The sequence below is a fragment of the Halyomorpha halys genome, unplaced genomic scaffold (assembly GCF_000696795.3).
Source record: "Halyomorpha halys isolate HHAL.00 unplaced genomic scaffold, Hhal_1.1 Scaffold1010.1, whole genome shotgun sequence".
NCBI lineage: Eukaryota > Metazoa > Arthropoda > Insecta > Hemiptera > Pentatomidae > Halyomorpha > Halyomorpha halys.
In genome coordinates, this window is record NW_027110159.1 from 259,605 (window position 1) to 284,989 (window position 25,385).

A 25,385-nucleotide genomic window follows, 5' to 3' on the forward strand; every position below is an offset into this window, starting at 1 on the left:
GTCCCCTTTACACGCCACTATCCCTGATGAAGACCTGAAACTCAGGTCGAAACGTCGGCATAAAATAAATAAATATTGTTTTGTTTATATAGGTATTATACATTTTAAAATTTTATATAAACATTGGAAAACCTTATTTTTACATTAATTACTTAGCACTCTTCTATATTTGTAAATGCATAATGAATCTATACATGGATATTTTGTATGTCAAAAAACGGTTTTATTAAATTTTACATCATTTCTGTTAATATTTCTTTTTGTAAAAGACCTACACCAAACACTTTCATGTCCAGTGACACCAAACTGTTGTCACATGCAACCTTTACATTTGTGCCGTCACATAATTTATTTTTTAGATAGAATTAGAATGGAAGAGCTATGTTTAAGCCCGATTTTAATATTTAGAATTCAGGTTTTTACCAGTCATGTACAAGGTTTTATGGGGGGGGGGGGAGAAAGAAAAAAAAAAGCTGGTTACATACTAAATTTAGAACTAAATCTGTGCAGATGGTGACCAGTCATCAAGGGTTCTACTGCAATAACTTTAGATTAGAACTAGAAATACTTTGAAAATATTTCATGTATACAGAAGATTTCAGAAATTGAAGAAAAGGTAGAATAACAAAATAATACTTCAGTACCAACTTCATCGTTCTGTATCATTCCTTCCTTGAAATAGGATTTTTTTAAGGGTTTCTGAGAATAAGTCATAAATGATTTGGCTTGATTGATGTGACTAGTGTGATTTTTATTACACTATTTACACTCGGATTTTTATTAACAGTGTAACCTGGTTAAATTGACCCTGGATATGTGAGAAACCTCTAATACTGATAATTAAAATGAATGAGGTCCTGACACTATTGCATTCAAATACCTCTGTTACCGAGAATTTTTAAACCTTTGTAATTGAGATTTAATTTCTTTGATGTTTACCTCTATTAATGGGACAAGGTGTTTAAACAAATTATTTGGAAATAGAAGAAGAGGAGAGACTTTAGAAAGAGTGTCAAAGCATGGCACAGTAAAAGCTTTATAAACCTTACATAAATATTTTGAGGTGTCAAATATTGATAATCATGATATATTTTATCAAATTTATACCATCGAGACACCTTAAAAGCTAGTAGCACTCGAATACAAAACCAATGTTACTGACTTTTTTAAAGCCATTACTGTTTATTATTTTCAAAAATGAAAGTACATATATATAAAAACATAAACTATGCATTTTTTAAATAACATTTTTGCCTCTATAAATGAGAAATGGTATATTTCAATCTCTCTAAGTGGAGCTCTATATAAATAAGAAAGCCTTCTGATTTGGAACACTGGGTCAATGAAAAGCCTCTTTTAGTGATAAAAAATCCTAGGTCCCTTAAGATCCCAGATATACAGGTTACACTGTATTAGGATTGATAAAGAAATGAAATTTAATGTTGACTGCAAATATTTTATTCTAAGTGTCATATTACTAATAATTAAACACAATAAAATATTGACAGTTATAATATATTTACCTGGCCTTTTCTAAAGCTTCTTCTTCTTCCCTTTCTCTCCTCTTCTCAGTTTCAACTCGTAGCCTTTCCCTCTCAGCCTGTTCTTTTTGATGCCGCCTCATCTCTTGTTGCTCTATTAGGGCACGTTGCTATAAAAATAAAAAATAAGGATCAAAGCTTCTTTCTTTTTTTTTTTTTTATCTTATGCTTCACCTTCAAGAAAATTATTATTAAAAACACTTAACAATTTACAAAAAAGACAAAGGAATGATAGGTCTAAGATGAATGCTCCCTAGAAATAGTATTACTACACTAACAGAAGAGGGAGCAAAAGGACTATCTGCAGACATGTCTGTAAACTATCAAAAGTTAGTTTATGGATAAAGATCTCCGATGAAAAACTTCCTCTCCAGAGGTTTGGGTGTACACAAGGTAACCAGGAGTTTAAACAAATACTTTAGGTTTAGACCTCAGGGCACTGACTAATGCCTACTTCCTAGTAGTCCAGAAGTTCATTCGATAATGGATTTGTAAGGGAAAAAAAGTTGTTTTTTTTTTCTAGCATTGCTTGATGCTGGGACAATGAATCAGAGAAAACAAAAATCATAAAAAAAAAAAAAAGTTCAAGAAACTACTGAACCCTTTACAAGTGGTGCTACCATTTTCTTCTTATTTTTGAAAATAACGAAAATAGCTATTGGTTATTTATGTGTTAGTCATAGGAAAACATATGATAAGATGTCGAGTGAAAGGTTTATGCTGAAAAATGTTTTAATGAATCTACATGAAATGGATGAATTTCGAACATTACGAGAAGACCATAATCTATGCTCAGCGATTGAAGAAATAAAGGAATATATGAGTAACCAGTCAATTAGTTAATCTGTACTAAATGTATGAGTAACCAGTCAATTAGTTAATCTGTACTAAATATATGAGTAACCAGTCAATTGGTTAATCTGTACTAAATATATGAGTAACCAGTCAATTAGTTAATCTGTACTAAATATATGTTAATCTGTACTAAATATATGAGTAACCAGTCAATTAGTTAATCTGTACTAAATATCCACTGGTCCAAATCACCTAACCTGCTAAAAGCAACATATTCAGAAACCACTAAAAATTTGTGCCCTAAAAAATCTATCAGACTTACAATATTATTCCCAAAAGCAAAATGAACAAATCTTCAAAATAAATCAAACAGAATTTTAAACAAATAATAAATCCAGTTAGTATGAAAATAGGTATAAATAGGCTGAAAAAAAAATACAAAATACAGAATAATTCATTATTTATACAGAGCAAGAAAAAGAGACTAAAATATAGAAGCTAAAAGAGGAACAAGATTTTGAAAACAAAAAAGACAGAGATAAGATTGTAAACAAAGATAACCTTGTTGATTACCTAGTCTAATAAAATTAACAAATACAACAAGATCATAGTAAGATAGAATCAGTAATTATTTTACAACATAGAGACAACAACCATAGACAGTGATTGAAACGGATAGGAGTTCCTGGAAGACCTTACAGCAAAATAAACTGGCCTTCAGAAATGGGAAACACTGGAGTGAAGAATACTTAAGAGTGAGAAAGTGCAGGTATTGCTGTAAGCTCCATCACAGCGTGATCCATTTCAGTAGCCCTACCAGATACCAGATGGCTTCTCGTATATAACTAAATAATTAATAAAAATGATGTATAACTAAATAGACATCACAGCAATACTTGAACTAATAAAGACTACTTGAACAATTTTAAAATAACCACATAGACATTTCCTTACTCCCAGAAATAAACTTAAGGAACAGGAAATCGATTATTTTATGCAGTGGATCCAAAAGAAGCCATAATAAAAAACGTCAATATTGATATGACCTTACTTTCAAATTTACAGATAACAACATGTGTGTGATAGAGGTTATACTCACAACAGAAAAAAGTCTATACTCATTAGCGGTTACCTTGACATCAAATCAGATACTGAAATGAGCATTCTGAAAATAAAGATGACTAACAGTTTTCTTGTTTGGTGTAAAAACCAATATGAGGGGGAAGGAAATTAGAAGATTTAATAATAGAGGAAAATTTAATTCTTCTTAGTCAACCATTTACTTTAACCACATTTAATGGAGAAAGATGGAAAAGTAATATAGACTTAACTATTTGTAATGAGATAGAATCTAAATTAATAAAAAACTGGAAAATTAACGATGATTCAAATTTTTCGGATCACAGAATATAGAAGTATGACTTACATTTTATAAATTCAACCATTGCATCTGTACTCCTAGCTATAAGTATATTACTAAAACAGCAGATTGGTCGAAATTTATGGAAAATCTAAATGACCAATTTAAAATTTAAGAAAAGAATCTAATCCTTGCAGACTTAGAAAAGAAAATTATTGATTTATTATTTAAATTAAATTCAGAATCCTTCAGGAAAATTCTAAACAGAACAATTATAAAAACATACAATATGATTTTCAAAACAATAAAGAAACTTGTTTCAAATGTTAAACCAAGAAAGAACATTTATTGGTGGAACAGAGAACTGACTGAATCGTGCAAACAAACAAACAAATGGGCTTTGGACAATTCATTAAAATGATTAGTATTACTTAATAAGTAATAAATTTCTAAATGAAAACCTATTCGTTATTGTCCAGAGAAAGAAATGGTAGATGCCTAATATAAAGTTGTTAATTTCATACAAATTAATTTAAATTTTAAATTAAAAGGTTTGATTTTAAGCATAGGACATAAAAGGGGTATATGTAATAGCAGCTGGTGGCGAATAATTTTTCAAAATCTGAAGCAATATAAAGGGCCAAAATACTCTATTCTTTAATATAAGCTACTTCAAAGATAAGGAAATTTATATAAATTCAAATAATTACATCGATTAAAAAAAAATATAAATAGATATTATTCAAGGCTCATCTCTGTCACCTACATTATGGAATGTGCTATCCAACACAATTTTTGAGATCAAACACCTAAATCGTTTAGAAATTATAGCATATGCAGACGATTTATTAATAATTGGATCGAGCAAACACAGAACAAAAAACCATGACAGATAACATGGTCTCTAAATTAGAATCTTGGTCCGTAAATAATGAATTGAAATTTCTTCCTGGAAAATGCAACTATAAGTCTGTCCTCATAAAAGGAACACTCCACAACTATAAATTAAAATAAACAAAATATTACAACAAAATACTGGCACACAAATTTTTAGGATTTTTCTAAGACAGAAAAATAAAAAAAAATAAAATAAATAATAAATAAGAAAAAAAATAGGAACTGCTACACAGACTGATTAGAAGCAAAAACTACAAAACAAAGAAACTTATTAAGTAACTCAGCAAAAGTATCTTTGGGTTTTAACTCTACAATTTCAAAAATAATATATGAAGTGGCACTTCCAAAATTACTTTTTACCATACTGGTCTGGGGGAAAGGTCATTAACATGAACAAATTTAGTGAAGAGAGAGTCTAAAGGTTGATTGTCATGAAAATTTGTAAAGCTTATAAAACTCTTTTTCTGGTTGCTACATGTGTAATTTCAGGACTACTGCTAATATAATATAAAACTGGCAACAAATTAATTAATTTGTAGAAAAAAATTATAACCATGGATTTGAAACTTTGAAATCAAGTAAAATAGAAAAAGAAATATCAATACTGATAACACAGAAGACATGAAAATTAAATGAACGGAAGCAAAATGGAAACGAAAATAGGGTGTTCATTTGTCATACTTTCACAAGACCAGAATGTTATAAAACAATTCCAACTGGTAAAAGAGCCAGGCAGAAAAAATATAACTAGAACATAGAGCTAGTGGACACTACTTGAAAAGATTTAGACTTTCTACTAGTGACATATGTGAATGCTATCAGATAGGCAGTGCAGTAGTTGACAGAGCCAAGCTAATAACAGTACACCCATTGATGTTCTGTCCTGGCCTCTGCATTAACACATTTTGTATAAAAAGTACAAAGAAGAACTTACATCTATGGCTACAAAAATTCACATTAGTTTTGGCCCATTGATTGTTACTTTTATTTCTCGATGGTAATTTATTTTCATTTTTGGTTTATTGTTCTATTTTACTTCATAATCATTGTTAATTTATATTCACTTTATTTTTATATTTATTATTATTTTTTTCTTCACTTATATTTATCTACTTACATGTATTTACTTCATATTTCCTTAACTTTTTCTATAATTATGTATATCTAAATATGTTATGAAAATGTATATAAGCTAACAAGGTCATATGCTCTTGAGAGGAAGGAGCTCGTATGTAAACTCAACTGCTCTTTCACAGGGTTACTGTGGGGGAGAAGGGCGGAAAAAATATCTGTTAATTTAAATTACAAAACCTAGCAATTAACTTATTTTTTTACCTAAATAACTATAACTTTCAAGAAGTCATAAAACCCAAATAGGGATTTAAAAGGACCAGAAAAAATGTTAAGATGGATTGAGTTCTCTTACCTTCTTGGCATTTTCTTTAGCTTGTTTCTTGAACGCTTGAAAACTGTCAGCCATCGATGACTTAAGGGCTGCTGCAGTAGGTGGAGTTGGGGTGAGAGCTGGGGTTGGTGATTGGGCAAGTGAAGACCATGAGCTGGCATTTTTCAAGTTTTGTTCTACAGCCTGAAAATTAATAAAAATTAAAATAAAAAACTAAAAAAGAGATTTTCAACAAATTTAACTAGTACACTAATTGCTGTACATTACAACCTCTATTTCATTTGTTTCCATTTATTTGTTTTCTTTTTTAAACTTCTATTCTCTTTATTTTTAAAAGTTACTTTCACAAAATTTGCTTACTTTGCTTTGTTTTTAACTTTTCAAAGAAATATATTTGTAATTTATTTAGCTAAGTAATAATTGTCTTAATATCAGACAATAGAAGATATGACATAGTTCTTTCCTAGTAGAGTTATTTTCTATCTTTAAAATTGCTTTCCATACAGTATGGAGAACATTCTCAGCTGCCTATGTATTCTTTCTCAAATGATTGAAGGCAGGGCTGTAAAATAGTTTAGGGTATGGATCATATCATTTCTTGTTATGCATAATGAGTAGCTATCTTCTGATTACAAATTTGTATTTTTTTTTTTTTTTAAACATTCTTGATATATATATTGGTGTTCTACTAGTTTTATAATGGCAAGGTTTTAGCTATAAGGTGTTTTCATGTTTGAGTATTGTTAAGTTAAATAGTAGCAAGGTAGAGAGTATTTGTTTTTTTACTAATAAATAATTTGAATTAAACAACTGCTTGTGGCCATGGACACTGCAACATGTTTTAAACGTCTGGAAATGACAAAAATATACAAGATGAATCCGTTCATAGTTGTTTGATTCAATTTGAAACAATTGCGAAAACCTAAGAAATCATGACCTAATTGTTTTTTTATTTCATTTTTTGCAGCCCGCGACACCATGACCAGCATGTGTTTGTGGCTCCTATGAAAAAGGTTGAGTACCACTGGTATAGAGGTAGTCTGTGCTGAATGAGTCATTCAGAACCACCATTTAAATGTTATTTTGATAGTATGGAGTGTTTCTCTACAAACTTTCCACATCTCAAATCTCTAGAATATTCTGTAATTTTGTTACCAAATTGAAGTGGAGTCTATAGAATCTAGCAGCCTTACTAAGGGCGAGGTAATTCATTATGAATAGTTCATCATCTGGCATTCGTAGGATTCATTGGCATCAACAAACAGGCAAGAGACAATCCGTTCTGCAGTTGCAAAATGCTGTTCGATACACATACATTTTTACATATATAATAACTGACCGTTCACTCATATGCATTCAGCACTTCAAATTTTATGTAAGTAAAGCGATGCGCTTCCTGGTCTTAATTTATACTGTTTTATTTTGATTGTGATGATTCATAAAATTTTATTTTTGTATGTGACGAGTCTGCTTAGGAAAACTTTTCAGATGAGCAAAAAGGAAATTACAAATGAATGAATTCATTAGCTTTTATTATTGGTCGAGGAGCATAAATTCTCATTTTCTTGTAATGAACCAGAGCCATTTTCAATTATTTTTCTGTAATAATATATATTAATTAAATTTAATTAGTAAACTTTGCTAGCATATGATCTCTTGGAACACATATTTTAGTAATCAATGTGTATTTCATAGATGCCTCTAGTGACTTTATTCAAATTATATTTTTAATACACTGTAAAATTGAAGTTCTATCAATGGGTAGATTCTCCACATGTTTGTATCATGTCATTTTATCACTAACAGCAAATTTACTTGTTGCATATATTTTTATAGTTGTAAATAACAATAAATAAATTTAACAATAAAAAATAAACTGTAAAATAAAATAATGCACAAAATACTCAAGAATGAAATAGGAAAAAATTAAAATAACCATTTTTCTAAAGTTATTAAATAATTAGAACCTTAAGTAAAAGGAATTACGAGCAGAAGTAACCAACCGAAAAATATAAAAAAAAAGTTTAATACTACAAAAAACAAACAAAAAACTACTCAACCAAAAACAACACATTTTCAAAATAAAATGACTTGCCAACATTGATAAATAAACAATTAGTAACTGAAGAACGACTGTAATATGTTAGTATAGGTTAGATGTAGATAGTAAATGCAAAAATAAACTTTTAATAAGTGATTGGAGTTGAAATCATTTTAGAAAACAATAGTCCAATCCCGACAAAGAATGGTGATAATTTCGAATTCTTCAAAAATTAACATTTGTATGCCAAGCACACCTTAACACCAAATGTATCACATAAACGAAAAAAAGTTAGTACTTATTAAAAAAGACAGATGAACTCAATAACACTATAAATACAAAAAACACTAAAATCTGCTTCATAATGTAAACTATATCAAAATGAATACTGCAAAGATGAATATGATGGATTCAAAATGTTAATCTTGCTTATTAATTTTTTTTCAAGGATCTAGCAGTTACTAGAATTGATACAACAAATGCACAGAAGTTATAACACTCAAATTAGTGCTAATTAAAATTAAAATAACGGTTGAGAGAAGAAAGTAAAAAAAATTGATGATTAAATTTGATGAGCTTACAAACTTTATGAAAAAAAAATTTTTATGAATGTGTAACTAACTATATACAAATAAAGAACAAATAAAAAAAACAGATAAGAATTTATTTACTTAAAAAATGTTACAAATAAACCAAAACTTCATAAATATTTGAGAATTTCAACAAAAATCAGGCAATAAAAAGAACATCTAGTTTTCTAATAGACATAAATTTAATCCCTGTTTCCATAACCTAATACAAACACTCAAGTTAAAAAGAGATATACTGCGTGCTTTTAAAAAGAAAACAGAAAAATTAAACAAAGAAGAAAAAAAGGGTGAAAAACTATGAAAACCTTTGAAATCCTTAAGCAGCCATCAATGTTGAAGCCAAAATTCTAAAAACAAAAAAGCATACAAATTTATTAAAAAAAGGGAGTTTCTTTAAGCCAAGAGAAATAAATTTAAACTTGTAAAGATTGTAATAATAATAAATGAACATGCAGCTTTCAACTAACTTCTCACATTAAATTCTTTAAAACTATAATATCAATCATTTCATATAGTTATCACCAATAGTAAAATCCACAAATTACAATACAAATAAAAAATAACTAATAGCGCAAACTAAAAATGATTCCAATAAAAAACAAAATAATAGTCAACTTCTGTCACACATTTGCCCAAAGGATAAGAACGTGAGCTGGTACAAAACACGAAATGTTTCAGAAGCCACTAATTGTAATAAGTTAAATCCATTACCATAAAAAGTAGATATTACAGCAATTTAATTAAAAATATTTTTTAATATGTTGTTTTAATCAAAAGGAAATGCAATGATGAATATAACCTATTTCAAGAGGAGTGTACATTTTAACAACTACAATAAACAAAATTTCACTACTTTAAAACTTTACTTAACTAGCATCTAAGCCATTAATGAACTACTGAAGCCATTAATTTAAGGCAATAAAAACTATCAATCATGTTGTTTAAAGTAAATTGTACAAATACAAACAGGCAGTACTAAGAGCATTAGAGGCTCTACCTCTCTCTCCCCTCCCCTTTTTACAAACAGAAATACCATAAGGGAAAGATAATGAAAAATTACTGGTCATTTCTATCAATACTTTCTAGTTAGCTGCAGCTAGTAGGTTATACCAGATTATTTTTGTTCAGAATGAAATCAGTCTCCAGAGATTGACAGGCAATGAGAAAGACAGAAGTGTACTAAATGATCATAATTAACAGCTCACAGCTCCTCTAGGCAAGTTTTACAAACAAAATATTGATGACCAACATTACAACCATCCCAATCCCCAACTTGTTCTCAGAAAGACTGAATAAGTTCTGGAGAAAAAATCTACAGATTTACAAACCTAGCATTCCTGAACCTAAAATCAACTTTTGATTCTGTTCCTGGGAAGGCTTTTAGGCTAAGAAAGTCCTTGGAAGCTTAATAGCTCCATGAATTAAAATTGCCAAATTCAAAGGATTATTTCTCTTTACATTCATTAATAGAAGAGTGAGTTAGATTATAGCAGGCAGAGCCATAAGCAGAATCATACCAGCTAAAAAAAATAAAAGAAATAGCTCTCCAGACCAGTTGGTATAACAAGAGGGGATTATATTATATTAAAAAATAATGTATTTTAGGCCTTCTAATAGAAGATGCACACTGTTAATAAAAGTCAAGGTGGTTGAGATCCCAAAAAGGATCAGCAGAGTGCATGTCTGCAAGATGGAAGAAGCAAGATAATGATGTTCTTAGACTGGCTTGTGGCTCCTCCACATAAAAAAGTGAACGGAGGAAGAATAAAAAAGAAAGAAAGGAGTAACATAAATCTCTGAAAAATTTCAGTAATTTAACTATATTTAAAAGGTAGCTTCGATCTGTATACAAAAAAGATTGCCTCATTAGGTTAAAATGAACATCTTATTAAGGATAAAATTTCTTTAACAGCAATCTAGCCAATAAAAAAAATAAAAATAACAATTAACAAACCAAAAATATTTAATCAAATTTTTTTTTCATTCCACAAAAAGTAATATGGTACAGTACCTTGGGCTTGAAGGAGTGTTGTAAAACAGGTGTTTGAGGAAGCTGTGGAGGTTGAGAATTTTTGTTCATATCCAAGATGTGCGGTGTTGTCGGAAGTGTGGCGCTTGGTAGAATTGGTGGGCCAGGTACATTACTCACAGGAGGAAGAGAGTTGTTCATGTGCCCTGTAACAAGTATAGTTATTTAGTTTTTAATATTGGGCACAATGATCAAATAATCAACTCTTAATATAATGTAATTATTATCATTAATTAGATGACATACTGATTATCATTAATCACACTGTTCAAGTTGAAAAAACAAACTAATCCAATCTTTTATTAACTCCAGGAGGGTGACTGTTTATCGTCAAGTAAGATTATTATTACTGAACACATAATTTATTTAGTTGAATCAAGACCAACTAATGTTTAAAAACTTTACAAAAAAATTTCAGATTAATTATGCTTAAAAAAAAAACCAACAGTTGGAATCTCAACTCCCAAGCTTGTAATGAAATAATAACAACCTTGGACCTATAGCTCCTCTTTAATGTAGCACAATTTTTAAAAAGGAAATAGAAAAGATCCATGTTGAAAATGTGCAAGTAAATATTAAAATAAGATAAATTTCCAAATAGTGGAATTATTTTCAAAAATTTTTTTTAATAATACTATAGTTTTTGGGTTACAATATTAAAATTTATTTTAACTGCATTATTTATATTTTCTCTAGAACTTTGTAAAACTCTGAGGAGAGTTTTTCAAAATTAGGTTGAATGATGTAGCTATTTAAATACTTGTTTCCTCAAATTGTTCAAATAATTGTATAACAATCATCCATAAAAAAAAAAAAAATCATTTTAATCAGTATTTATTTTAGAAAACTATTTGCAATTTATACAAACATACTTAGGCGTTCTAAAATTCTTAATCTTTCTAAAACTCATATTTAATAATGCATTATAAATACTTACCATCAGTGTGATGAGGGAGTATGGGATGTTTTTCTTCTTTTATGATGGGAGGTGAGTCGGGCAAAGGATCAAATACAGAAGGCATCCCTGTTATCCCCGTTATATCATTCAGCTCAGGCTTAACTTCCAAAAGGTTTTTGAAATCCAGATGGTCTGGCACGGGGGCTAATGAAACAGGGACATCCAATTCTTGTTTGATCTCAACAGGACCTGTTAAAATATATTGAATATTAATGAAATTTTAAAGCAAGACATACATATTGGAATATTAATAGTTTTAACCTTTTTGATTATCTTTTTTTTTTTTTACTACAATCGAGACCATCTTGATCCTCAAAATATGTGTATTATACAAATAATAAAATACAATACCATAATAACAACAGATTATGGACAGATACTATCTGAGTATCTTTTTTTGACTGCAATCAAGACCATCTTGATCCTCAAAATATGTGTAGTATATAAATAATAAAATACAATGCCATAATAACAACAAATTATAAAACAAAAGATTTGTAATACATTTAATATTCAAAACAACCAAAAAAACAAATCTAATACAGTAAAACTTTTCTTAAATGACTGGGAATGTGGAATGATAGTTTGTCTACTAACTAGAAGTGTCCATTTATGAAATTTTTTTTTACAAATATGAACCTGACTGAAATTCAAAATAAAAAAAAGCACAAAAGGAATAAAAAAAAGAGTCGAACTTGGAAAATGCAACAAATTATGTAAAACAACTGTTTCTCTTCTCAATAAATAAAAGAGTATAAAATACTTATTGAATGAAAAAGAATAAAAGTTATATTTTATTGAATTAAGAGATATTTCCCTCAATCAAATTCTATTTCCTACAAATGCTAAAACTTAAGAAGTTTTGTTTCTAATGGACAAAAGTCTTAGGCATATTTTTGATGAAAATCATACATGTATACCTATGTACAACATTATCTTACAAAAAATATCAAATAAATAATTATATTTAAATTTTAAGCACTAAGTAAACTGTTAATAAAGAATAAAATTAAAGCTTATAAAAATAAAGCTTTCTTATAGCAGCTAAAAATATCTTGTGCCAAATATTTGTCAAACAAACCAACTTTATATATTTTTCGATCAATAACTAACCACGCCACGTCTACTGATGCTCGTTCTCACTCGCTAGAGGTTTTATATTCAATTTCATGTTGAGCATCAAATTTTTCCTATTAACTGCTGGATGCTTCGAATTCGGTTCCCAAATGCTTGATTAACATCCCACACATTTTCTCTTATCAAATATCCACTAATTGGTAAGTATGTACGTTAAAACAAGAAATTATAGCCCAAATGCTTTCTTTATCTTCTTCACTAACTTTTTCTTTAAAAGCTAAAATTATTATTACTACTTTAATAAACTGTATCAGTATAATTTTACAGTAAATTTCATTAGTATATGTAATGTACCTGTGCTTATAAGGAAGTATAAAAACTTAATTAAAATTGTTAACACAAATAACCACAGACAAAGCTTTGAAACAGTAATAAGATTTGTTTACATACAAACAGTCCGCCACTCTGTGATACAAAATCCTAATAAATTACTTTAATAGATAGTACTAAAAGTAACCATCAGTTGGGATCAGGAATTATGTCTTTCTTATACCCTACTGTCTGCTATAGAGAGAATTTTTCTCCGTAAAACAAACTGAATCTGTGTCTATGTCCAATTAAAGTCTGGTAAATAAAATTGTTTGCTTATGAGGGATGTCCGTTAGTTAGAAGTGTCTATTGAGGGAAGTTCCACTGCAAAAAGATGACATCTACATGTCTACTATGAGGAATGTTTTTTAATAAGCCAATATGTCTGTTTTTATGTCTATTTTTTCTTGTTGACCACAAAATAAAGATATACTATTCCCTTATTTAAATATTTAAACATATACTGAAACAAAAATTATGTATTCTAGTTTATTTAAAGTCGCAATAAGAGATTCTACATTTGATGTAACAGAATGAAATATTAATGAGTAATAACCGGTTAAATACACCACCTGTTTCAAGAATGGTCGGAGCAGGAGGCGGTATACCTAAGGTTGTAGCTGGTGTAGGGATTGACGCCCTCTTCGCGGTTGTCAGAGGGGCTGCTGTAGCGGTCGGCCTGGCAGGCTGGGGAGGCAGGCTATGAGATGCTACGACAGGTTTCACTGGTAATCAGAAAAATGTCAATGTCTCATAACATCATTTAATATTAAGTATTAAATGATTCATTGTCTTAAAGTATATATTAAGAAAATACTTTATATCTGAAAATACTCTTAAGAGAAAAGAGGCTTTAAACTGCTTTAGAAAAAAAATCAAAGCCATTCATTGGTGACGTTCCAATAAACCTTCTGGACTTGATCTCAACAAATCAACCCTTGGAGATGAATACAATTTATTTTGACTGTATACAAAGGTGTATTGTCATCTATATATTTCCTTAGCATTTAGAGAAACTATCTGTTGTCAAGAAGATTCTCAAACTAAAAAAGTCATCAAATAGTTAAAAACTATTTGAGATTGAAATCACACAATTCCTACAACCGATACCCGAAATATGGTGAATCCTAACGCATTTGCATCAGAGAGGATTATGGGTAGGTCACTCTTTATAGGGAACAAGCCATAACCTATGATATCCTCCCCTTTTTATATCCTCTAACAACATTCTACTAATTCCTTACAAAGAAACTATTCTGAAGTATGATTTAATGTTGGTAAGCAACTGCTCATCAATTGTAGATACTATAACATTTAAGAGATTAATACTTACAAAGTAGAATACCATAATTACAAAGAATACCTCTACAAAAAATGCTTCTTAAAATTTTCAACATGCATAATTTTGTCACAAATAAACCAAATGTTACTGACTTGGCCAAAGCAAATACATAACATTCTAAATAGACTTCATACCCACACAAAGCAATTATTACCTAACTCGGTATTAATAAATTTACCTTGATGATAACAAATTTGAAAATAAATAGTTTGTTTATGGTATTATAATAAACTGTAATGCTTTTATTGAACTTCGATAAATCATAAAGCAGAATATTAAAAAAGAAATTCTATGTTAAGTTTGTTAAATATCTCTGCATTACATATTATGTGTTCAATTACAGAAAAAATAACACAATTTACATAAAATATAATATTATTTTATTTGAGTTTTGGTAGAAAGATCAAAAGGATATGGCAATGGGAACCTAGGCCACTATTAATTGCTCTGCGATAACTTGCCACTCTCACAATAACATTCTGTCTGCTATGCACTTAACAATTTAGCAGTACATATAAAACAAAACCATTTCAGAAAACACACATATTTTTTTTTTAAAGCTATAAAACGATCATTAATTTTGAGACGAGTAGTATAGGAAACCTGAAGTAGGCCTGGTGAAAACTAAAAGGTTATGCCGAAATATTGGTACACAATTAAAATTTGTTTGCTCATTTCTTCATTGACATCAGCCTTTTTTTCTCGACTCCAGACCAATTTCTACATACATCATTAATTTTATTAATTTTTACATAACATTTTTATTAGGAATGATTTTTTCCCCCTTAACTAATGGCAAAATTTTTCATTAAAAATCTTAAATTAAATGGATTTGGTTTTTCAAAAAATCTTTTTGTGATTTTTTTTCTTTCTACAAGATGACAATAACTAATGGTCACCAGAATCGGTTGAGCATGTTCGACATAACTCTGAAATAAAAAGTTTTATTTTCTAGTCAAAATATTTCTAACCTAAAATATTAGGTTTGTCGAGTTTTAAATCAATTGATTAAGAATCTAATTTTAATATTTGTATTGATAAATATCCACCATTTCTATTTAAAAAATATACTAAAATCTTCTGATACTCCTTTTGAATTAAAATCTTTTAATTTACGTAGAACAAAATAAAAGACTTACCAGGTTCAGGCTGGGCAACCGCAGAGACTGAAGGTACCGTAGGCTTATTAGTGCTTGCTAATGGTACTACAGGCTGTGGAGCCCCGACAGTCTTATTTACAATTGTGCCAGTAGCAGTTGTCATGGTCAAGCTAGGTACAGTTTGATTCTGTTGGACAGTTGGTGCAGCCTAGAGAAAGAAAAAAATTATGGTCAACATATAAATACAGAAAAACTTCCCAAAAAGAGAATGGTTTTGACTCAAAAAGTAAGACTGTTCATAATAATTTAAAATGGTAGACACTAATAATCACAGTAGTACTAAAGGTAATGGATGGTTTTCTTTTTATTGTTAATTTACTACAATATAGGTTAATTTATATATTTTATTTCATGTAAAAAAAACAATATAATCCTTATTTCTTTATTTATTTGCTTAAGTATTTACGAGATTGGAATAACATTAATTTAAATTTTGTACATCTGATTTTTTGTTGATAGCCTGATTTTTCTTTAGTGGTGATTTTGTTGTATATTGCACTTGAAGTCTTTTTTTCCCTTAATGTATGATTTCAGGAGTATTAAATTTAAATATATGTCCTGTTTGTCTCAAATATGAAGTGAGAGCAGTTTGTTCGGGTTTCTTGTTATAGAGGTACAACTATACTTGGGTTGATATACTCTTCCTTTGAGACGTTCGAAAGTTCCAAAATAGGATTTCATACACTATATTACATTGTAGCCCTGTTTAGTCTTTGTTATTCGTATTGGTGTTAAGTTTGGATAAGATTAAGTGGCCGTGATTTTGTATGTAATAGCTTAATTATTTTTGTTTATGGACATTGATATCCTCTCTGGAAGTGTTGATATATAAGGAAACATGTAGTGTCTCTTATTGTTGGTTTCTTGGAGTTTAGTTTGTGGAAATGTTTGTGTTTGTTTTAGCAATTGGAAAACTAATTTTAGAGGGTACTCTTTTAAAAACAAAAGGTCTACAACTACATTTTATGCTGTTTATATGATGAAAATTTTCACACTCTTGATTTGCATTATTGATTAACTAGGCACAAAAATTATCATCACCAAAGAAACAGCAGAAAATAAAGTAGTAGATCTCCTGTTAGCAAAAGGGTAGCGGGTAGGGGTAGCATTTTGCTGTTTCAATTTTTTTTTTATAAAAAGGCAAAATATATTATACATGTATATATAATGTGAAAGAGTTTTTGATTATAATTATATTAATGGACAACTAATTATTTACAGGCTTAGGTATATCCTGTGAAGCAGGCAAAAAAATTCTTGTGTTTTCTCCATTTTTGGACAGTTGTCAAACTTCAGCCAACCAAATAAACAAGTAAGAATTATATTTATCAGTAACCTCTATAAACACTAACATTTGTGAATGTCAGATTTTTAACATCAATCCCATCGCAGATATTTAAGCACAAAGCTTAAAAGAAATTGAAAAATTTCATATTTTATAAGCAGTAAAAAAACTGAGGATACATACAGTAGGAATATTTATTCTGACTGATCTTCCAATATGGGCTTGGCAACAAAACAAGGAGGTAAGTTGTTTATAATATTCCTTAACGTAGAAAAATTGTTTGAAAACAGAATTTTCTGTGTTTTAATCACCATTATTATGTAAATCATTATTTTCACACAAAGATTCTATATTTTAAATCACCATTATTCTCTTAATAACAAAATAAAGAGTAACTATTGAACTTCAATTTTGCTTTATGAGTATTTTTACAAATAAATATTTATAATGTTGTGCCCTAAATAAATACAAATGCAGAGCATTGTATGTCACTTCCAATAAATTAAAAACTAAATATATTGTTTTTAGAATCAATTTATATCAGAGTCCATCAGCAATTAATTTAGCTCTTTAAAACAAATTTGTTAACTCATTCTGTTTTAATTGTTCAGCATTTAGGTCAAGGTTTGTTATAGATACTATTATCAGTGCTGTTACAAATATTCATTTGGTCAATTTATTAATTGAAAAAACTAGCAAATATCGGTTCTCCAGAAATGTTAAGTTAACAGGTTCTTATATAACATCTTATAGGATCTTATGTTCTGTAGGATGATATAATTCGAGCTGGGTAGCTTGATTGGTAAGGATGGCTGCAACATATAATCCTAATTTTTGCCCAAGTTTGCAGGAAAAGATTTTCACTCAACTCCCAGACTCAGATAATTTATTTTCATAGATTGTAGAATTGGGAGAAACACTTGGGCCATAACCAACCTCTGTATAGGGTATCTGCCCCTTCAGCTGGTGGTAGAAAAATTTGATGGTTGAGCATGGTAACATCATCTCCTTGTACAGTAAAATTTATGAAACAGTACTTCCATGTCAAGTACTAAAGAACTCAAGACCCTTTATGAGCTACAACGTTAATGGAAACTTTTATTACAGTTATTCTAAATAATAAATAATTAATTAAAGACTATAATGAGCAATTAAATTTTTAAAAAATAAAAAGAAACTACATTTTTTAAATTGTTTGTACTAATAATGGTCTTAAAATACAGTTAATCAATGCCACATTAGTTTCTCAATTATGGACAAATGAAGAGAAAGTGGTAAATCTTAAACATTAACCCAAATAAAGAATTTTTTTGCACTCATGTTTATGTGTCACACAAAAAATGTCTTGAGAAAAAATATTAACTGGGGTAGGCAATAATAAAACAAACTTGAAAAATACTGTTGATTTCAAAATAACCTCTTTTACTTTAAATACTTTCTCCTAATATCTAACATTTGTTAACCATTGTGTGTAGAAACGTTTTGGCTTTTGAGTCTTATCTTGTTTTCATTTTGGAATATGCAAGTCAGGGGAATATGATAGAACTCCAGTTTTCAGACAATGTGATTTATATAATTTAACTGACTCATTAAATTGAATAATTTAAAAATTTACTAAATTAACTAAACTGAAAATAAAAGTTCTACTACACAACACAAATCATATTACCTCTGACAACTATTTTTTTTATAGGAATTAATGTACTACATGTGTCTCTTAATGGCATGGATTTAATCTTTAGTTTAAAAATCAAATTGAGTCTTTATCATTGATTTCATGATCTGACTTCATGTTTAAAAGATCAGGAATAAATTTAACAAGAGAATTTTAAAATTAGTTATACATGGACTGACTACTATAAGTAGTGATCAAAACTATCCCAATTAAGTTCTTAATGTCTTCTCAGTTGTCCATATTGTAAAAAAAACCTTTTTAGTCATATTTTGTCAATTTTTCTTTATCATTCATTCTAATCATTAGTTTATGAAGAGTTTACTTCCTTGATGGTATATGCTGTAGAGTAGAGCAGTGGTTCCCAAACTTTGTTCGCCATGGCACCCTTATTGGACTAAAAAAAAATTTGCAGTACCCTTGTTGACTTAAAACAATATAAAAATGGCAGAACAATTATCCTTCAAGCGAGTAAATATGGAAGAAAAGAAAAATTAGTGTAAAGTAAATGCTGGAATGTACTGTATATTAAATACTTTTATTTCATAATTTTTTTTAATCAACATTTTGAAAATGTGGTATTCCCTAGAGGCACCTATGGCATACATATGTGTGCCACAACACCCACTTTGGTATCCTCTGGTGTAGAATCACCAGTTTAGTACTCTGATGGATCTAGAAGCAGCATAGTTGGATTCAAGGAATCTCACCTCAGGGTGGTTAAATTTTAGATTTGCACTCACATTATAAATTTGAACCTTTTCTCTCTCGTTAGAATATGTTGATAGAATAGTAGGATAACCCACCCTTACTGCCCAACTATGACATCTGGTTGTCAAACTCAAAATAAACAAACTTGCACTTAATACATACTTCGAAAAATAAAGTTTAGTTATTCAAATTGAACATTATTATTGACTATTAGTTTATTCATTTAAAAAGTTATTATTAGACACTATTAGTTTAGTAACTGAACATTGCTATTATTTAACATTAAAAAAACAAAACAAAAAATGTAAATTAAGCTGTTGATATAAAATCCTTAATCTTTGTATGTTATTTTTGTTAAATGACACCCAATTGAACAAGGGCTGGTAGGTACTAAAGGCTATGGTTACTAATCTATTCCAGTCAGCCAAGTCAAGCAACAGAAGAACCTTCTTGTAAGAAAAACCAATATTCCTAGTCCTGGACTTGAACTGGAGGTAGCTTTCTGACTGATTGATGCATAGCTAATGCTACTTTAGCACGATCAACCACAGTGTCCTTCAATTTCACAAACCACTGATTTTGTAATTGCGATACTGACTAACAAATAAAAATATTTTGTATGGATTTCTTTCTCCATTCATACTCCCACAAGTTGTTATTTGGGAAAAAATTATTTAAATTAAAAAAAAAAAATTATTTCTTATACAATTATTTTTAAGTAACTGTATTTTTTTTTACTGCATAAAAATCTGATCCTTGGTTATGAAATAAATTTAAATGTATTTGAAGAAATGTTTCCAATGATTGAAGACCTTAACAGTCTTCCACACAGCTTGGTCATTATACAAATCAATCCGAATTAAGCACTGGAAAAAGTAGCTAAAAATTGAATTTACAAGTTTCATGTTTTATATGTGTATTGTATAAAACATTATGTTTTATATTACAACATTTTATGTTATATGTTACCATGAAAATTGAATTTACAAGTTTCATGTTTTATATGTGTATTGTATAAAACATTATGTTTTATATTACAACATTTTATGTTATATATTACCATGAAAATTGAATTTACAAGTTTCATGTTTTATATGTGTATTGTATAAGACATTTTATTTTCATGATGGTATTTCCATTAGTAGCCCTGGCTAAAAATACTGATCAACCATACTCCATGTGCCTTCACTCCAGACAAATAAATTTCTGTTATTTATTCTTATGTATTAAAGTAATGCATGTAGTAAAGAAAAAATTATCCAGGAAAAATCTTCAAAACTACTTCTTTAAAAAACTAATGGATCTTATATTAACCAATAAGTAGTTCATAAATGCATCATGTGTTAAAGCAGAATTTTTTACCAATGGATTATTTGATATGTCAAGCTAACAAAACATTTAAGGTAACTTGGTAATATTTCAAGTTTGAAAATGTTTTAATTTATATCCAATCCAAAAAACCAATTCTTCATAACCTAAAGAGTATTATAAACTATTCCAGAATTATAACCTCTAGGTAAATCAATTATTATTTTCATTAACATAGTCCTCTAATCTGGGTAGAATCGTGGCTTCCTCCAACTGTCTCTTTTCATCATCCAGAACTTTCAAAATCTTCCTCACATCAGCAGCAATATCAAAGCCCCATCGTAGTTTACGATCGTCATCTTTTGCTGATGGATTGTCTCTATCAACAAGTATCTTGCCACATCGACCTTGTCATCTTCATCACAAGGAATAAATCAGGATCCTTTAATGTACCATATAGTTACTGTTTACCTCCTTTTCCGTTAACCTTGGACCAAAACAAACACGATGGATACATACTCCTTTCAGACCAGGAGTTCCCGCTCCCAAGTTTAGGTCTCGCAGCTATATAGCAAGAATGGATGCACTACTATTTTATGGAGATGCAGCTTTGATCTTCTGGAGGGATCTCCATTGCCTGCCCATAGACAAATAGTACTGATCTTATTATTCTACACCAGAACTTTTGTATAGCAGCATTGTCTTGAGTCACTAATGAGTAGAGATAGACAAACTTCTCAAGTGTAAGGCTGAATTAGTACTCTCTGGAGAACACCTCCTCTCCAGGCCAAGGTACCACTCCTGTAACCAAATATCTGTTTTGACAGTGCTGATTTCCAATTCAAGTCTTCTCACAGGTACCTCCAGACAAAAAAAGGTTAAAATACAGCTTGGAAGGAGCATCTTATTATGTCTATATTGTCCTTGTATGATCTAATGAAGATGTTGCCATTGTCCTCTGGACTTATCTCTTACTGTCTTCCCAAGCACAAGATCAAAAAACAGACAGATGAACACGTCTCTGGAGAAGTTATTTTCCTACAATAACTTCTTTCATTTATTTCCTAATATTTGAATTATTGGACTCTTCCAGCCCATTTTCAAACCTACCCTTTCTATTTAGGTATTCATATTTAGAACAATAATAATTTATAACTTTTTTTAAATTTATTTATCGAGAGATGTTTATTATTCCTTCATAAGAGGCACCACATTTGTCTTAACTTCATCAAAGGCATTTTAAAGTGCACTGTGCCGTTTTGCTGGTAAATAACTTAATTATTATAAAAGTCTGCCTGAATAATGATGTGAATCAATAGGATCAGAATTTAGAATAGATAAGAAGAGGCTGACATGTTGACAAACACTTTGAAATAAATAAAAAAATTATCAAAGGGTAATAATTGATTTACTTGGAGGTCATTAATACTGAATGAATTTAAGATTGTTTTAATTTATTATTTTCCCTATAAATAACAATTGAAATTGATTTAAGTTTCAACTAATTTCTAAGGAAAACGAATTCAACTGGGACATGAACTTGTACTTACAGTTGTTGCTAGTTGGTGATTTTTCTTATTCTTCTTCCTCGCTGGACGTCCAGCTTTCCCTAAAATATAGAACTTATTGTCAACACCTTATCATTAACTACTTACAAGAAAGTTGTCTTCTATATAGGTAGGTCTTCTCATTAATGTAATAAAAATAATTCCAAAACATAGAAATATAATAATGTCTCATAAGTGCAGAACATGTGGAATGGAGAAGAGGATAATTAAAGAAAATACCAAATATTTAAACTGTACAAGTTGAACTTGGGGTAAGTTTTATTTATAACTGTATACATATCATACAGCAATGGTTTTATTTTGAATGTACTGAACTAACAATTGAGATTTGTACATTTCTTTTCTGGCTATTAACTAAAAAAAAAACTGTATTATTGGTCAACAATATTAAATATAACTTAAATAAAATAATTAAAAAAGAAAAGGATCAAAATACACTAAATCTTTCTTAAATATTTTCCTGACAAGAATTAATTCACAATCATACAAAATGTACACAACAAACATACAATGTACTTCCACGCCTTCTTTTTCCACAGTTAATTCATACTTACAGTATATATTATAAAATATATTTACAACACCATGTTACATAAACTTTTCTTTCAATATATAATATTTCATCTGCATAAAACATTTTAAAAAAAGAAGAAAAATAAAGAATAAGCTAAAATATTAATCTACTATGGTGAACTAAGAGAATGGTAAAATCGCAAAGAGTTATACAATTCATAATACATTATTTTATGAATTAAACAATATACATAAATACCAAACCATAATAACTTTACTTAATTAAAGCAAAATTTTATTTACCCATAAAATTTTATTACCTAATGGTTCGGATGACGCGTAATAATTATATGTTACATTATCACATATTTAATTTATTTATTTTCAAGCTTCATTTAAGAAATGACTAAGAATTAGTTAACCTAATTCATTAAAAAATAAATAAACCCATCAGATCAAAAACAATAATGGGAATATTAAAAAAAAAAATTACTACGGAAAAATTTTCTAGTAAAAAGTAAATTTAAGCAAAAAGTGCTTATACTGTCGCCTTCCAAATAGAAGTATGTGAGAATATTTACCAATAACTAATTTGGTAAATCCTAAAGGGTGGGTAGTAAATAAATCTTTACAACATTAAAAACTGAGTATTTGACTAGGCCCAATAGTCAAAATAATTTAATAAAATTTAGAAACATAATACATCAGGTTATTTCAATACTGACACATTGAACACTCCTGAGGTAAAACAAAGGAATGATGATAAAATATATATATATATATAAATTTAAAAAAAAAAAAAAAGACCAATGTTTTAAAAAAAAAATTAAATATTAATTTATGTAAAAATATGATTAAGAACTAGATTTCATAAAAAATAATCGACCTAATATAATTTTTTTAATTCTTGATAAAACTTAATTAAATAATAAAATAGGCTGTACATTAGATGTTAATGATTTAACATTATAACATTGTACAATCTGCTTAGTGCCAAGAAGCCCCCAAGGCTCAATTAAGCGGACTGTCCAATTTAAGGGACTAAGTTGCACATCAACTAGGCGATCATTCTAATTGAATGCAGTATAGCCCTAGTTATAATCAAACTACCTAATACGTTCCAAAAGTCAAAATCATTGTACAGTTCAGTACTTAGATAGGTTTTATTATTATTATAAAAAAAAAATGTTATCCTTGATCATAAATAGATTTATAATAAATAATTGATAGTAGGATTTTACAGTTCCAATGTAAAATTTATAAGATAGGACAATCTTGCTTTTTCAACAAACAAAAACAAAAAAAAATAATATGTTAAATCAAGTTATAAATTCAATTTTTTTTTTTTTTATATAATTTCAATACCAACGATCAAATGAAACTAACTTTTTTCTTTTTAAAAGTTTCGTTACTTATAATATATTGTTCAATTGAAATCATAAATAAACAAAATTACAATTTTATAATAAAACCTAAGTGCTTTTTATGTTTTATCATTTTTATTAAAAATAGTAATAAAAGATGGGAAATTAAAAAAATATTTGGATTTTTACTACAAAAGCTGTCTTAAGAAGCTTGGTCACACAAAAAATAATTTTAATTTGATTACCAATTATAATTATACTTTTGTACTTCTAGCACCTGATTAAGAAAAATATTAGGCACAATATAAAATAAAATTTTAACTAAAGAAATAAAGATAAGATCTAGAGCAGGTGCAACCGAGCTTCTACGGTTCAGCAGCCAGAGTACAAACAATGTGGTTGGAGGCAGCAGACAGCACGTAAAAAGGACTAGTAACACGGAGAGCTGAATCCAGCCCCCAGTCACATTGTCTGCAACACTCCAGCTATACTAAAATTTAATCTGTCCCATATTTCACAGAATCACACTTCTCCATTAAGTCATAAAATCATTTTGTTGCCAATTTTTAAGATGTCTTTCACCTACCAATAATTTACCATACCTTCATCATTATAAATAACTGCGCTTGCTGACCCCAATCACATATTCTGCACTCATGGCTATATATTTCTATGTCTATAGGTTATTTTATAATACATTTTTTCTTACATAATTATTTTCTTCATATAGTTATTTATATAAATATATATATTTATGTACTCTCTATATTTATAAATATACACAACCGAAGTATACATGTAAATTCCTCAATAAAATTAATGATATTGAGGAAATGGAATTCATACAAACTACGCTGTCTTGTGGTTATTCACACCTATAAAAAAATTAATAAATATTAGACTGAACTATTACTAATTGTATAATCAAGATTTTATTTGTTATTCTTTCAATATTATATAAATGAATACCAATTTTAAAACTATTATTAAAACCTGAATTACTAAAAAACACTTTATTTCTAGATAATCTTTATATGTTTAGAGCAAATGAGAAATCATTAAATTCAACAATATAAAAAAAAAACAACTGAAATGGTGAGGCTCTGGTGTTTCGACGTTAAACACAATTTTTCTGAAGTTCTTAATCAAACTATTAAATGATGTCAAATGTACTAAAGTTTTGATAGTTCATAGAGATATAAACTTCGATTCCGATATTAATTCTAGAAGGTGACAGTTCCCTTAGGACAGTGTATGATACTGCAAGCGAGAATCATCCATATACAATTTTTTCTTTCCTCCTTTTGAGTTTCAAGTAAAAAAATTTTTATTAACAAATGAAAGTCAAGGTAATCAGGCATTCCAAAAATTAAAAAATTCATTTACCCCTTTTAAATTTT

General features: G+C 28.8%; 1 protein-coding gene and 1 long non-coding RNA gene across 26 annotated transcripts in view; one reads left to right on the forward strand and one right to left on the reverse strand.

Annotated features, from left to right (window-relative positions):
- Positions 1 to 25,385, forward strand: part of LOC106687778 (uncharacterized) — a 38,222-nt gene that overhangs the window by 3,554 nt on the left and 9,283 nt on the right. The window contains exons 3-5 of one of the 2 annotated variants that reach the window (XR_010843678.1): positions 16,786 to 16,876; positions 16,957 to 17,090; positions 22,218 to 22,440. This is a non-coding gene — a long non-coding RNA (uncharacterized lncRNA). Of the gene's footprint in view, positions 1 to 16,785; positions 16,877 to 16,956; positions 17,091 to 22,217; positions 22,441 to 25,385 lie in introns of those variants that run through there. The other variant, XR_001344220.3, reaches the window with a different exon arrangement.
- Positions 1 to 25,385, reverse strand: part of LOC106687773 (bromodomain-containing protein 3) — an 88,140-nt gene that overhangs the window by 1,150 nt on the left and 61,605 nt on the right. For 19 of the 24 annotated variants that reach the window (XM_014431839.3, XM_014431841.2, XM_014431831.2 and 16 more), the window contains 8 exons: positions 22,091 to 22,149; positions 15,544 to 15,712; positions 13,635 to 13,787; positions 11,596 to 11,805; positions 10,641 to 10,804; positions 8,935 to 8,976; positions 6,020 to 6,181; positions 1,524 to 1,651 (listed from right to left, as the gene is read on the reverse strand). In XM_014431839.3, the coding sequence (XP_014287325.1) occupies positions 1,524 to 1,651; positions 6,020 to 6,181; positions 8,935 to 8,976; positions 10,641 to 10,804; positions 11,596 to 11,805; positions 13,635 to 13,787; positions 15,544 to 15,712; positions 22,091 to 22,149 (1,087 nt within the window). The remainder of the gene's footprint in view (positions 1 to 1,523; positions 1,652 to 6,019; positions 6,182 to 8,934; positions 8,977 to 10,640; positions 10,805 to 11,595; positions 11,806 to 13,634; positions 13,788 to 15,543; positions 15,713 to 22,090; positions 22,150 to 25,385) is intronic. The other 5 variants (XM_067048326.1, XM_067048321.1, XM_067048319.1 and 2 more) reach the window with 3 other exon arrangements.